The following is a 13,026-nucleotide window of genomic DNA, read 5'->3' on the forward strand; positions in this document are numbered from 1 at the left end:
ACCCCAATTTTTCACAGGGAGTGGTTTTGTCTAATTGTTTCGCAAAAGAGGAAGAGATAAAGGGGATTATAGTCGGGTTGTGACATCACTAATCGCTCTTATGACCAAATCCAAATCTCGAGTGCTTAACGCGATCGTCTGTTCACTGACATATAAGACTATAACGCTTGAATTTACCATCTGTCATACATCACAATTTAAAAAATGTAATGGATTGGCAGAGATTGACGTACAATGCTGCACTCTGTTGGATAATAAAACCGCCAGTGAATTGGCTGTTGGCGGCAAAAATGAAGAACAAAACATGAACATTGGTACGCTGAAAGTGTTTTAAACTACAAAGCAACCCCTTCAAAACAATTTGCTTTACAATGATTATTAGTATCGGCAAACATATTTTTAATTTCTTACTATTCTGTCACAACACAAGCAAAAAATCGCCCAACGCAACGCTACCAACGCCTCCCGCTGGTTCTACAATCCATTGGCCACCGATGCCTAACATTTTTTACGCTATTTGAAAACCTCGCAAGAAAAACATTTTCACAAGTGCGATTGTGCGAAGCAATCCGTTGGCACTTGCCTCAATCGTCGCGATGGTCACACGCTCTTCGCACTACGCTTAAAATCAATAATCGGGCGGTCAGTCGGTCAAGGATTACAATCTCACAACGCGAATCAGGATAATGTGTCAATTTATTCCTTACACAATCATCTGCCACATCCACGGTGCTTATGCTGAAGACTGTTGTATGCGCCGAGGTAACAAGCCACAAAGCCGCATTTATCAAACAGAACGTAAATCGTAATATACGAGGGTATTCAAGCGGAACCACAACAGAGGCATTAGGCTTGGGAACAGTTTTCAGTTGCCCAAGGAATCAGGCAATTGAAGGATTATAAGGAATCGCATTTAACTTGCACATATGGAAATCAAACACTTTTAAACATTTTTTATGTGTTCAATGGCATGTTAATATGCATAAAATATATATATATGTCATAAAATCAATTAGAAAAACGGTAGAAGTTAAGAAAGCAGCATCTACCTAACACAAAAAGCCCTATTTATAACACAAGACAATGCTGTTCGCATATGTACATGTTGTTTGTTGGTTTACATTGTGACTCGCATTCATCGGCCGTTTATGGCTTTTGTGCTTTCACAAACACAGTCGGAATACACACAATCAAATCAATTCATTTATGATGCATCATTGCTCAAGAACATAACACGAACAAAAACAGCAATAAGAATATTATATCCAATGTTAATACCTGTCAGTTTCACACACTCCAACAAAACATATCAGTTTCATGTTAGGCAAATCAATGTTTTTAGTATTATCCTACCTTTGCCATTGATTTTCAGCAGTTAAACGCTTTAACAACGTCAATCGCGATGCACTGTACACAAAAGCCATATGGCACAAAACCGCAATAGCTTTATTTTCGCTTCTCTCTGTGGTCATTGCTGGCAAGACCGCACTGGTCGCACTGACTGCTGTTTCATGATACAACGTTGACCTAACACCCCAACGGCCGCTTTGAATAATTGATTTCGAATGCATGGCGAACACCGTCTGTTGCTTAAGGGCCGCGAATTCTGTTTCAGGCAAATTAGGGCTAATAATGGAATCAACGCTTCTCTGCCAGGTGCGCCGCTGGCATTGAAAACCTTTTTTCGTTGCTGTTTGGTGACGTAGACGCGGTAAAGCAGTGCGAAAAACAGATGCTTTAAATTTCAAAAGATCCTACTTGCTAAAGTAATTACATTGCGATATTTACGCTTGATACAAAACTTAGTTTTCCTTCAACAAACTGAGTTTTGCATTTTTGCAGGGTTCATCTCGTTCACGTCTGTGGGCCACTTTGACAATTCAGTAAATTCTGTAGACCCCATGACGGATTAAATTTGAAGACCTTTCCGGTGATAACTCTGCACAAAATGAACTTTATCATTCAAAGAACGATTGTTTCAGAAAGTCCTTTGTCGTGGTCGATGAACTGGCAGCCGAGAAACCCTGCAGTGTTGCCATGAAAACAGAAATACGATGACGCCAATTGCAATTTTATAAAGGAACACATTTCCGAAATATCTGCCATTACCTGCACAGAACCTGTTTATAATACTTGACCAAGAACGAATGAGCTACAATTTGAGTTGGCAATCTTATTGCATGAAATACCTCCATTGGAAACATTTAATCACCCCCAATGCAATTTGTTGATTATTTCGTATCGACGTCGCAATGGCAATCGAACAAAATCAACATAATTATCGACCACAACCATCTTAATATTAAAAATCATAATGCTACCGAATTGTGAAACCATTATAAGCTTTGCCAATTGACTGTGGTTCCAGAATCAAAAAGGAATCACTGACTCAGCAGACAAAGCGTTACTCCCTAAGGAAACGGTTGTGGTAAAACTGTCTATCACCAGACGAGATGACTCACCAGGGGAAACTACAAAGAAACTCATTTCAAAATCGGTATGGAATAAAATACTGGATTCAAATTTAGTTTCGGTTTGTTGGCTGCATATGGTTTGGACTTCTTAATTGTTTCCGACTTTGCCACTGTGACGTCACAATGCACTTTGTTCCAACAAACAACTTTTGACACACACTTACCCTACAAGTAACCTTTAGGAAGAAAGTGGTGATTTTGATAAATTCTATTCAGAAAAAACAAACCAACGGTAATTACTGTTGAATCTCTGTAAGGTCTAGAGATCGAAGCTACGCAAATCCAAGGGTGTTGTGACATCATGGCTGAACAAGAAGGTGGAGACGAAGGAACGACTGTTTTGTGTGCAGATCTCTTAGAAATGTTTGACCCTCATTCAAGGAATGGCCAGCCTAAGGTTAGTCTGTCGGTTTAGAGATAATTGGAATATTAAATTGTTTCCGTGTAGTTTTGTATGGATTTGGTCGTTTGCATTTTCTGACATGTGGCAAGCGTACAGGGATATATTCTGATAGTTGTATGTAAGTACAAAATTCCCTAAGACTAAGCAGTCCTAACTTGGTGACTTGATTATCCACAGGATGACAGTTTTTGTGGTTGGGAGGTATGTCAGGATCTGCACGATGACGAACTGGAACTACAGTGTGTCACAAACAAGCCCTACTGGTAAGATTTTGCTACAAAACCCCTTCCAAAATGCATATCAAGTCCATTGCCAGCACACTACATTTAATGGAGGCCACCCTGGCGGAAGCAAAGTCACAAACGTCGTTGGACCGCCCAGTGTCAGCTCAAATCCCGATAAAGTTAAGAAAGAAGTTCATCAGCACCAGCGCAAGCAATTTGACTCTGAGGAAAAGCAAGTCAGTTGGACTGGGTGATGTGCATTTCAACACATTAACAATACGATGGTCCACTTAACTACATACTTTCCATTACCTGTATTGTAGGAGTTCGCGTTGTGTGACGTCATCCAATAGTCCGGTCATCTCACCATATCGCATATTCGGTGGCGGGAGCTCTACAGCGCCACCGAGCGGGCGCACTTCGTACGTTGCATCGTACGGTAAGAGGCACCACAGAGCTGCGTCTGACCCGTCTCTGCGCTACATCACAAAATTTCCAATGCTTTTTCATGGTATTAAGGATATTGCTTATGAATTTCATCATTATCCTCATCACAGCCAGCACATCGAAGCTTACAGGTGAAGCTGCTATATATATATATATTTACGACATTAGTGATAATTACTGTAAAAACTTGTCCACATATGTCCAGTGAATGTACATAACTCGCTAATCTTAATAGTTTTAGCGGTATGTCATCAGTTGTATTTCCTGTTTATTTAGATAGAAAAATGCACGTTCAAATAATTTATTATGTTTTGCAGGAATTCGTACACCTACATTTTGATCCGTAATTTTCGTGACCTGCGCGCCACAGGTTTAGCAGGGACGAAGCTTCATGCAGCTTTGCGCTTCAACATGTGTGCCACAACCGACTGTAAACAACATGCCGAAGGCTCGTGTAGGGTGGGTGGTTATATGTAGTTGTTTGCTTGTACGCATTTTTAAGAGTCTGTGTGTTTTCGTGTGTTGTGAGCGCCCCGCATTTTTTCTCAATTTCACTAATACGATTTCTGTATGCGTCTGTTACATAACAACTGCATGTGGACGCATGTTAGTCTGAATATGAGGTGTTGCCTAGCTCAATAATCCTCATGGTTTTGCCATTTTATGCATCACGTTTACTGTTCATATGCGTAGGAACTTTTGCGTGAACACAAAAATGATGTGATTTGTCGTTAGTCGTTCCTTATACTTACGCCTGCTTTCCTGCATATGTGTTTATAAAATTATGTTTGTCCCCTAATTAAGACTTTCTTATCGCAGAGCTTACACAGAGAGAGATGCCACCACAGCCAAAGTCAGACGACTCCATCACCACGCCGACCTAATGTAACCCCTCCCCCAGTTATATATTACAGCGAAACCTGTCCCACCGGTCCTATAGTTTACCACCGTGGAGGAAGCGGAAAGTCAAGTCGTAGTAGCGATATGCAACTTACCACGGGTTCGAGCTTGATTAAATGCACAACACATAAAAATACTCAAAGAGTTTTCTAACTTTGAAGAGTTGAATTGTTACAGAAACGACCTGCGCTTAATGTTGAGATCTGTCTTTTACGTGTCAGTATCGTATCAGAAAATCTTTTTTTTAAGTATAATCTTTGAAAATTCATCTTTTTTCTCACATACAGCATCTTTTTAATTTACACAATCACTATAGTTGTAAAACCTGGTATAAAGTAGAAAAATCTATTTCGCCGTATGGACATTTGCAGTTTCATATTCATATAAAATCTTATTTTATTTATTTGTTGTTTAAAGTGAATCCGGCTTCGATATGCAGCGGGTGTAGTGCTTTGCCCAAATCCACGATGGAAATGAACGCGATGACGGTGAAGTCGAGTCAGCAAAGGCCTTTCGGGGAGCAAGAGGGTGGTTTCAAAGTAAGGATTGTGACTAGGATGACTGGATTTTACTTACTGTTCAGTTTGGAAACTCTAAAAAATAAACCATGAATGAAAAAACAGATAGACCATTTTAAACGGCACGGATTCTGCTCATTTGGGACATTGCTGATGGACCTTGTACGTCCCCAGGTCTTAATCTTGTGTACTGGTCTGGTGTGATGGTCCTTCATTTTTCTTAATTTGTCATGAAAATTTGTCATCTGTCATTAAATCTTAATATTATGTACTGGTTTTGTGGACCTTATACTTTATAGATAAATCATAATTTGGCATGTGTTACCACAGTTTAAAACTAAAGCTATCGTTCTTAACATCATAACATTATTCTGTTCGTGTCGTTGTGAATTATTTCAAACAAAAACCACTTGAACCCAGGGTCATAAATCTCTGGTCAAAAGTCCGAGGCCGTGGAAACCTCCCAGCAGTCCGGAGTTGGTTCGCAAAAGAAAAAACAACGCATCACCATCTCCAGCCATGTCCATGGTCGTTGGTTCGAGGTAATCACCAATGTTAACTTGTTGTTTTCAGCGTATATAGCGCAGTATGTTATCAAGGATTAAAATTTGAATGGACGAATTATTGCATTTTTTTAATTTAATTTAATTACTAAAACTGAAACATGCAGAGCTACTTATGGACATTGTGTATATCGTGTTGGATTTAACAGGAATTTGCCAGTGTAAATTTTGTATACCTCTTGCTAATATAAAACAACTTCAATAATTTCACGTCGTGGAAATTTTCGATTAATGAGAGGACTGTAAGATTCGAATGTAATTTTAAGCTCCTTCGGGCTCATGTTTACATATTTTTCCAACCTAATTTGCCGCATACGACACATCAGTCAACAAAACTAATAAAATTAATACATTCTATGCTTAGTACTGTGAGAAAGCAGACAGCCGCAATCCGCAGAATGTCGCCCTTGGGCAGGGTTCCTGTCGCGGTTCGTCGTTCCTCCCCTTCGATCCGCGGTCGTCGCGATCCCTCGGGCTCCACAATCGAAGGAGGTATGACGTAACAATTACTATGACGAAACCACTGGTTTTATACCTTTTCCAGCCAAATACCTTTCCATCGCCATGGCGACGCACACAGTGACGTCACCGTACTATAGAAATAACGACGACACCGATGACGCAGTCCGTATGCTATGATGGCGTGTGGAAATATGGGGGTGTTTCAGCGCCAAGGCGAGGGAGCTGACGTTTGCAACAATCCAATACTACTCGATTGAAATATATAAAATACTTCGTTTTTAGAAGTTTTTCGTTGAATAAACCTTGCAATGGACTTCGTGTTGTAGATAATGTGCACACATACGGCTATCTGGTCATCGCAACTGTTGTTATAGTTTGGAACATATGTATGAATTAGTTTATTACGAATTTTCGGCGGTTATAAAGTTGTGCATTAACTGCAGACACTAATCTTAATATACATATATCTGTCACAAAGCAAGTCATCAAACACCCAATTTCTACTACAGCTTGCTTGACACTACATGCATACAGGTACAATAGAGCTGTGTTAACCAATGCTGTTCTCCAAGTCATCTTCGTATAACGCAATTAAAAGTAGTAGAGCCCAACCAAGCAGCAAGCCAAAGTTTTGTAAAATAAAAGTTGTCCAAGGGCGCTGTTTGTCCTCGTGCCAAAGCTCCGGGAACTGTGAAAAAATTTGACCAGTTGTAAGCCAGCAAAATATGGATGACAAGCAGTATCTCAAAAGCTAAATGCCACTTTTGAGTGACACATGTTGTATTTTGGACCATTTGGCCAATATTTAAGGTCTATGGACACCCATGACCGATGACAATTTTGAATACCTTGTTTGGGAAGAGGTATAGTATACAAAATTAATTGCTGAAGGTATTGTATAGGGAAGTTATGTGGATCTGCTCGATAATTCATTGTTGACCCTTAGGGATTCATAGATCCCCATTTGAGAAACCCTGATATATTGGGAATACGCCTATACGACCCATCTGTGGAAAGCATACGTTAAATAATAATAAAATAAGCGTCCCATTGTATAAATCTCTAAGATTTCGCAAAGCAAAAATTACATTTATAGCGACTCCAAATGAGTTAATGAAGCGTAGTTTAAGAAGTCTGATTTACATTAGGGCCTGCTGTTGAAACAGCTCCCGCGTATATGAAGTAACAACTTTTACGGAGGTAATTTCGATAAAACTATACACCACAAGAAGCTGTGTGACATTTTGCTTTACTCAAGGCTTATTGTATTTTTGTCATTATTCAATTTTATGGACAATGACAAACGGTTTATTATTGCTCTACAAAAATTGTAAAACAATGTAGTATTTTTCAAAAATAAAACAATAGGCATATTCAAAAAAAAATTTTCAAAATAAAATTTGTGGATGTCCACTGTGCGTCTCACCACATCAACGAAGGCGACGTATAGAAAGATTCCAGAGATAATCGCAAGTAACCACCTCCTAATCTCCTCGTCGTTGGATATACCCAAACCGATGTACAAACCGATGTAACAGCAGCATGCTGCAGCGAAGTTTAGCAAAAGTGCTTTGGTTTTGCTTACCCCGGAGTTAAGGTACAAAGCAAAGTCACCTAGAAATTAAAAACGTTTTTGGATTCACAAAAAACAATGACCCTATGTTTATTTATATACCGATACTGATGGTGATAAAATGACGTATTTATGCGTTGTGTACTTCCGAATTAGGCCGAATAACTCAGTTGTATCTTTTATGGTAAGTGTGGTTGCTTCATTTTGGCAGAATCTGGCCCTCGATAGGCATGTATTGAAAAATAAATTAAATTGTTTAAAAGATGGTGCCACAAGTTCGATTTTTTATAGTTTGCAATAAACTAGCTGATTCAAATACGAAACATCTTGTTGTAAACATATTGATTTGTATCTTTTACTCAATCTTGCAATATGAACAGTTTTGTGTCGTCATTCATTTGTTGGTGATTAGTTGAAATTGAGTACAGACCGGTAGTGCACAACTCAAGCAGTGATGCGTGACTTTTTTGTCGCGTGATACTCATCGCGTACCTAGCATTTGTGTGACCTTGGTTCAGTTTTGTTCTATCTAAATATACATTCTAGCAGAAATACTAAAACATTAATTTCTGTAGCATTTCGTTTGTGGTTGCCAGGCATGCTAATGCAAAAACTGCCCACTTATACCAAAATGCACGACTTGGAAGGGAAACGAACCATCAGCAACATTACATTGACCGATTTATATCAACCAACGCCGTTCTTCACAGAGATGGGGTTTCTGAAGTACGCACACTATGATGCCACAGGCACCGACAGTTCATCATTTCAACGTGCCTTTTTCTGCATTGCAATGTGTCGCCGTTATTTGCACCTGATATAGCGAGAGGAACTCGCGAAAGCTCATGTTTTTTTGTCTTTTTAAACAAGACCAGAAAGGTGCAGTTCGATAACACAAGACTAATACGGCTTATTTTATAACCAAAGAGTATATGTGGGTATACGCTAAAAGGCCTTTGAAATAGTTACGGAAAACTTACTGAATTCGTGCGGAAGCTCGTGGCAAAATATTGCCAGGGAAGTCCCCACTCCCGTAACCCAGCTTTCACTGAAGGCGACACCTAGTGCCAGACCGTCACCAAAGTTGTGGAGGGCGTCGCCGATCAAAATCATCACAGCGATGATTGGAATCCCTGATAAAAAGTGAAAACCAAATCTTACAAACAATGTTCACCCATAATAGCGGCAAAATATGCGTTCAAGCATAGCATTTTTTCCGCAAAGTTTTGTCAGCACAAATTTATGCATTTTACGAACCTAACAATGTGGGGTTTTCTTTGGTTTTGCTTTGTTCCAAATCAATGCTTTTGTTGTCACTTTCCTCCTCAGTTTCAGAGTGTGCGTGACTGTTTTGTATCACCACCTAGAAAGTGAAATGTTTGCAACGTAATGCATAATTTGTATGTGGCTAAATGACTCAAAGCATATTTCAATATTGTATAAACATCATTCTTGCCATCCTATTTAACACGAAAAATATTTAGTTGGACACGCGAATCACTCAGTTTGAAATAATACCTCAGTATCACAGTAGTGCAGGGCGTGATGAGAAATATACGAAATAAAACTAACTAGAAAATGATAATAGATTTAACACCATTACAGTGTGTGTTATGTTTACAAAGCAATTATTTCATTTATATCTCAGCAACTACAATTATATGTTCCGGCGGGTATACTGACCTCATTGCCGTGGGCGCTTGCGTTTTTTTCTTCTCCAGAAAAACTTGTCACGGTTACGGTAATTTCCGATACCCCCGTTTTCTGTTGTAAATCGTCGTGATTGTGGTGGTGATGATCCTGGCAAATTAACATGTCGTGTAAATGCACTGATACATGTTTAAACATTCTTTTGTCATATTTATGTACGCCTTTTGTTGCTTTAAGATTCGGTTGCAACTGGATTAAACCATACGTGTATTTGCAAAAGAAGTATAATTGCTGAACTATCATACATACACAAACTTCCAACTGCATGTTAGACCGGTGGAATTTGATAGCACCGGTAAAAGTTCCTAAATGCCTCCAACGTAATTACACATTTTAAAAAAAAGGTTTTGTCACCAAGGAAAGAACATGATCATATTCCACCGGAATATCCATCTTTAGACATTTGTTTGAGTTATTTGTGAGTTACTCACGTGACTATGCGCTGCCCCGAACAATTTCATGCACTTTTCAAAGAGGAACATAAGCCAGATTCCACCGAGGCAAGCACACAACTTCCACAAGTAGTCGTTTTCGTCATCATTCGTGGAAGCCCCGTCACCAACACCGATAGCCTAAATGACGTCATAAATTACTTGTAAACTTCATGTCGCCAAGAGAACTAAAACAAACAAATATTGTGGATTGTCAACACACATAACTGAACAGAGGTATATTCAGAGTTACCATATAGCGTGCCTATTTCTTAGATTTTTGCCTACTTTCAAAAGCAATGTCTTAGAAACTGCAATTGTGCATATGTCTAGGAAAGCTTATTCACAGCAGCGTATTTTTTAGTCCATGTCGATGGTAACCTTGATTATGTGAGAACCATTCGTTGACTAAACAGTAATGAATTTTAAGTATTTAGTTTGTTTGGTAAATTAATTTAATTGACAGATAAGGAACACACGCATTATTCGTTGTTTCATTGATGTCATATCTTTACGATGATTTGGCAAAGAAGCACCTGCGTACATATGGGATGAGATGAAACAAGGCATCCGCGGTTAAAGTGCCGATTCCAAGTGCAATAAAACACTGCATAAGAACGGTATAAAACCGGCTTCCCAACGCCGGGATGGCGAGAATTCCAACGAAAGCCAGAGCACTGATGATGGTGACAGATGCGGTTGCGTATCCGTACTCTACACAGTAAGATTAGTTGGTGTTTGGGAACTCGTACCTTTTCTACACACGCTGTTGCTGATTATTTTTTATGTGACATTTAAGAAGTCAACCTGACCGAATTGCATGCAACCTAACCGAATTGCATGTAGATGCTCTATGTTCAAAGCAACAAGCTAAAAAAACATATCATCTCGGATGCTTTGGAAGGAGTTTTCTATAGGGCTCTTTGTTCCAGCGCTTGCACATATTTTACCAGAAGTTAGCTTGAATAAGTTTCTTTTTTGATAAAAATAAACAGGCTTTTATATGCACAAAAGAGCCATAAGAGTCAATGAAAGCTGAAGACAGGTGTACGGCCTGTAAGTTCTCTCATCAGTGCGGCTGGTGACTGTGACACAGGGCCAGCTGGTAGATTAGCAGGCACACAGAGTGGAAATCTGAAATAGTGTGTACACCTGTCTAAACAGGCTTTGATCCGAAAAATAGCATTGGAATCATCTTTCGCATAATTGAGTATCAACAGTTAACTTCATAGGAATACAACACAATAGAAATTATAAATCAACTACACGAATTTCGAAAAAATTTATAGTTTTCGGAGCTTGAAGGTAAATACATCCCTAGAGATGCAGCCCAGTGATTTGCAGCCAGCAGCTGAGTCTACCAAACACTCTGTGTACGTTGCAGTCAATCAATGGCAGAGTTGGGCAGATTTACATGAAAGTCAAACTAAGTATAACTTTTCACTCAACTCATTGCGGTCGTATAAACTGCTGGTGCGGGAGTTGTTTGATATTCTGCGAAGTAAAAGAAAAATATTATAATAATAAACAAACTTTGCCTCATGGCATTGTCAGTGTTACTGAAAAAAGACACAACTCTGCAAATACGACGATCTTTTAACTGCCAAAAGATTTTGGGTTTTTACTTAAAAGTATAGTCGAAAGAAATCTAATACAAAGTCCTTTGTTGGCCATAAAGCTGCCCATAGATTTGGCTATTTCTAAAATTTCTATCTTACAAACAAACAGGAAACAAAATCGGCATGTGAGTGGAGGAAGCTCACCTGTGTCTGCTCCTCCATCGGCTGCAGTTGTGTTTGAGAAGTTCTAAAAATATCATTTTTTAAGATAATTCCTAAAGGTCGCAGTGTTACTTCCAAAACCTGTTAGATATATTTACACTGGTTCCCAACCGAGGTATCTCTTGTTATTTCAGGGGTGTCGAGAGCTTTTTGTCATATTTATTCTTGTAATTACAGAAAGGTTGTAAAGCACTGATTTAGCAAATTTGAAGACTGTTTGCTGCAAAAAGTCCAATTCTGACGTATTTTTTTAGGATGAACATTGAAAATGATAAGAACACTTACGTCGCGTTCGGCAATTTCTCCTCCATATTGATCTTTCCCTGCGAACCAGAAAACAGCAATATTTACTTAAAACAAGTGTAGGTAATTGAATTTGCGTGCCAACCCAGCAGCCGCTTTCAGCTTATGACAGAAGTTAAATACAAGCAAAACAAACAAGGACTTTGGTTGTCAATTCACAGGCTAACATAATTGGGAGTTTACAAGGGTGAAGTACAGCCTTGTTATAAGTTCGTGGCACTGACTTGTTTTAATGCCAACGTAGTGAAAAAATAAATCTTATTCTAGGGAAAATTATGAATAAATGATATTACTGAAATGTAATTTGCGATAAGCGACTTACGGTACGTTGATTTCTATGTTCCAGTATTAACTTTACTCTATAGTCGTTTGAACGTAAAGTAAGGGTCAAAGTTTCACCGCAAGAACCTAAACGGCTACTATATAATACAGCTTACTGGCAACATAACTGTACAAACACCCACACTTACCTGACACAAGTTTCTGTCCAAAGCCAAAGCTTGTCAAGCACAGCAAAACAGTCAAAGCCAATACCGATGACTTCATTTTTCCGGTTATATTAGCAGACCACAGCTAGTGGTTATACTTGACACTCAAGTTCTTACAGTTCAGCAGCTTACACTACGAAATGTTTGCTGTAAAGGCAGATCGAGTCCTCTTATAACAAGCAGTCAATATGTACACAAAGTTTGTTGTACATTAAAGATAAAATTGACTTTCCATGCTAAGAATAATGCGACCGTTATATGCTGGGACGTACTGCTTCGCAACCAGTTTGCGCGACTTCTTCCGCGTTGTATACATTTTGTCAGCATTCATCGAGTTACATTTATGGAATACAAACAGTCGTAAAAGTACATAATTCGATTGCTTTTACGCGAACCTTGCGTTTGCATATGACCACGAGACTGACGCAAGAACCCTTTGATATTGATTTGACACATGGGGGAAAAAGATTGATTCGATGTTTCAAAACTTAATTAAAACTATGGCATTGCCAGTCCAAAATGCATAACACAAGTTCTCCATTGAAAGAATTGCGTCATTGGGCGTTAACATTGGACAGCCTTCCCGACATACGTTTCTATCATCTGACATGTCCAAATATTGTCAGATTGTTTGGTCGGGTTGCTCTTGCAGCTTCCAAGTTGGACGCGATAATTTGTACGTTCAGGGCAGTTCACGATGTTGTTTGTCCATCATTAATCACTCGCAGTACCGTTTCTTCCTTGCTGAC

At 39.0% G+C, this 13,026-nt stretch overlaps 2 protein-coding genes across 2 annotated transcripts; one reads left to right on the top strand and one right to left on the bottom strand.

Moving 5' to 3' along the window:
• Positions 1 to 2,266: 2,266 nt before the first annotated feature.
• LOC145914123 (uncharacterized) lies at positions 2,267 to 6,168 on the top strand. The gene is made up of 11 exons (XM_083001904.1): positions 2,267 to 2,497; positions 2,732 to 2,871; positions 3,055 to 3,140; positions 3,194 to 3,337; positions 3,425 to 3,679; positions 3,866 to 4,007; positions 4,368 to 4,548; positions 4,866 to 4,987; positions 5,387 to 5,508; positions 5,894 to 6,021; positions 6,074 to 6,168. Exons 2-11 carry the CDS (start codon positions 2,776 to 2,778, stop codon positions 6,166 to 6,168), a joined length of 1,371 nt encoding a protein of 456 aa, XP_082858030.1. The 5' UTR covers positions 2,267 to 2,497; positions 2,732 to 2,775.
• A 373-nt stretch (positions 6,169 to 6,541) lies between these two features.
• LOC145914620 (zinc transporter ZIP12-like) lies at positions 6,542 to 11,185 on the bottom strand. Its single transcript, XM_083002440.1, has 8 exons — positions 11,155 to 11,185; positions 10,250 to 10,419; positions 9,706 to 9,846; positions 9,248 to 9,364; positions 8,822 to 8,927; positions 8,545 to 8,697; positions 7,418 to 7,605; positions 6,542 to 6,679 (listed from the first exon to the last, which is right to left on the bottom strand). The coding sequence occupies exons 1-8, from the start codon at positions 11,156 to 11,158 to the stop codon at positions 6,542 to 6,544; spliced, it is 1,017 nt and encodes a 338-aa protein (XP_082858566.1). The 5' UTR covers positions 11,159 to 11,185.
• Between the last annotated feature and the right edge of the window lie 1,841 nt (positions 11,186 to 13,026).

Source organism: Ascidia mentula, chromosome 9, assembly GCF_947561715.1.
Source record: "Ascidia mentula chromosome 9, kaAscMent1.1, whole genome shotgun sequence".
Classification (NCBI taxonomy): Eukaryota; Metazoa; Chordata; class Ascidiacea; order Phlebobranchia; family Ascidiidae; genus Ascidia; species Ascidia mentula.

Bases quoted from the DNA above. Each gene is read 5' to 3' on its own strand.
- LOC145914123 (XM_083001904.1), top strand. From the start codon at position 2,776: ATGGCTGAACAAGAAGGTGGAGACGAAGGAACGACTGTTTTGTGTGCA. The intron at 3,141-3,193 runs GTAAGATTTTGC...GTCCATTGCCAG, and splicing joins GTCACAAACAAGCCCTACTG to CACACTACATTTAATGGAGG. The intron at 5,509-5,893 runs GTAATCACCAAT...TTCTATGCTTAG, and splicing joins TCCATGGTCGTTGGTTCGAG to TACTGTGAGAAAGCAGACAG.
- LOC145914620 (XM_083002440.1), bottom strand. The intron at 7,606-8,544 runs GTAAGTTTTCCG...TTTAATTTCTAG, and splicing joins CGAGCTTCCGCACGAATTCA to GTGACTTTGCTTTGTACCTT. The intron at 6,680-7,417 runs GTGAGACGCACA...ATTTTTTCACAG, and splicing joins ACGTCGCCTTCGTTGATGTG to TTCCCGGAGCTTTGGCACGA.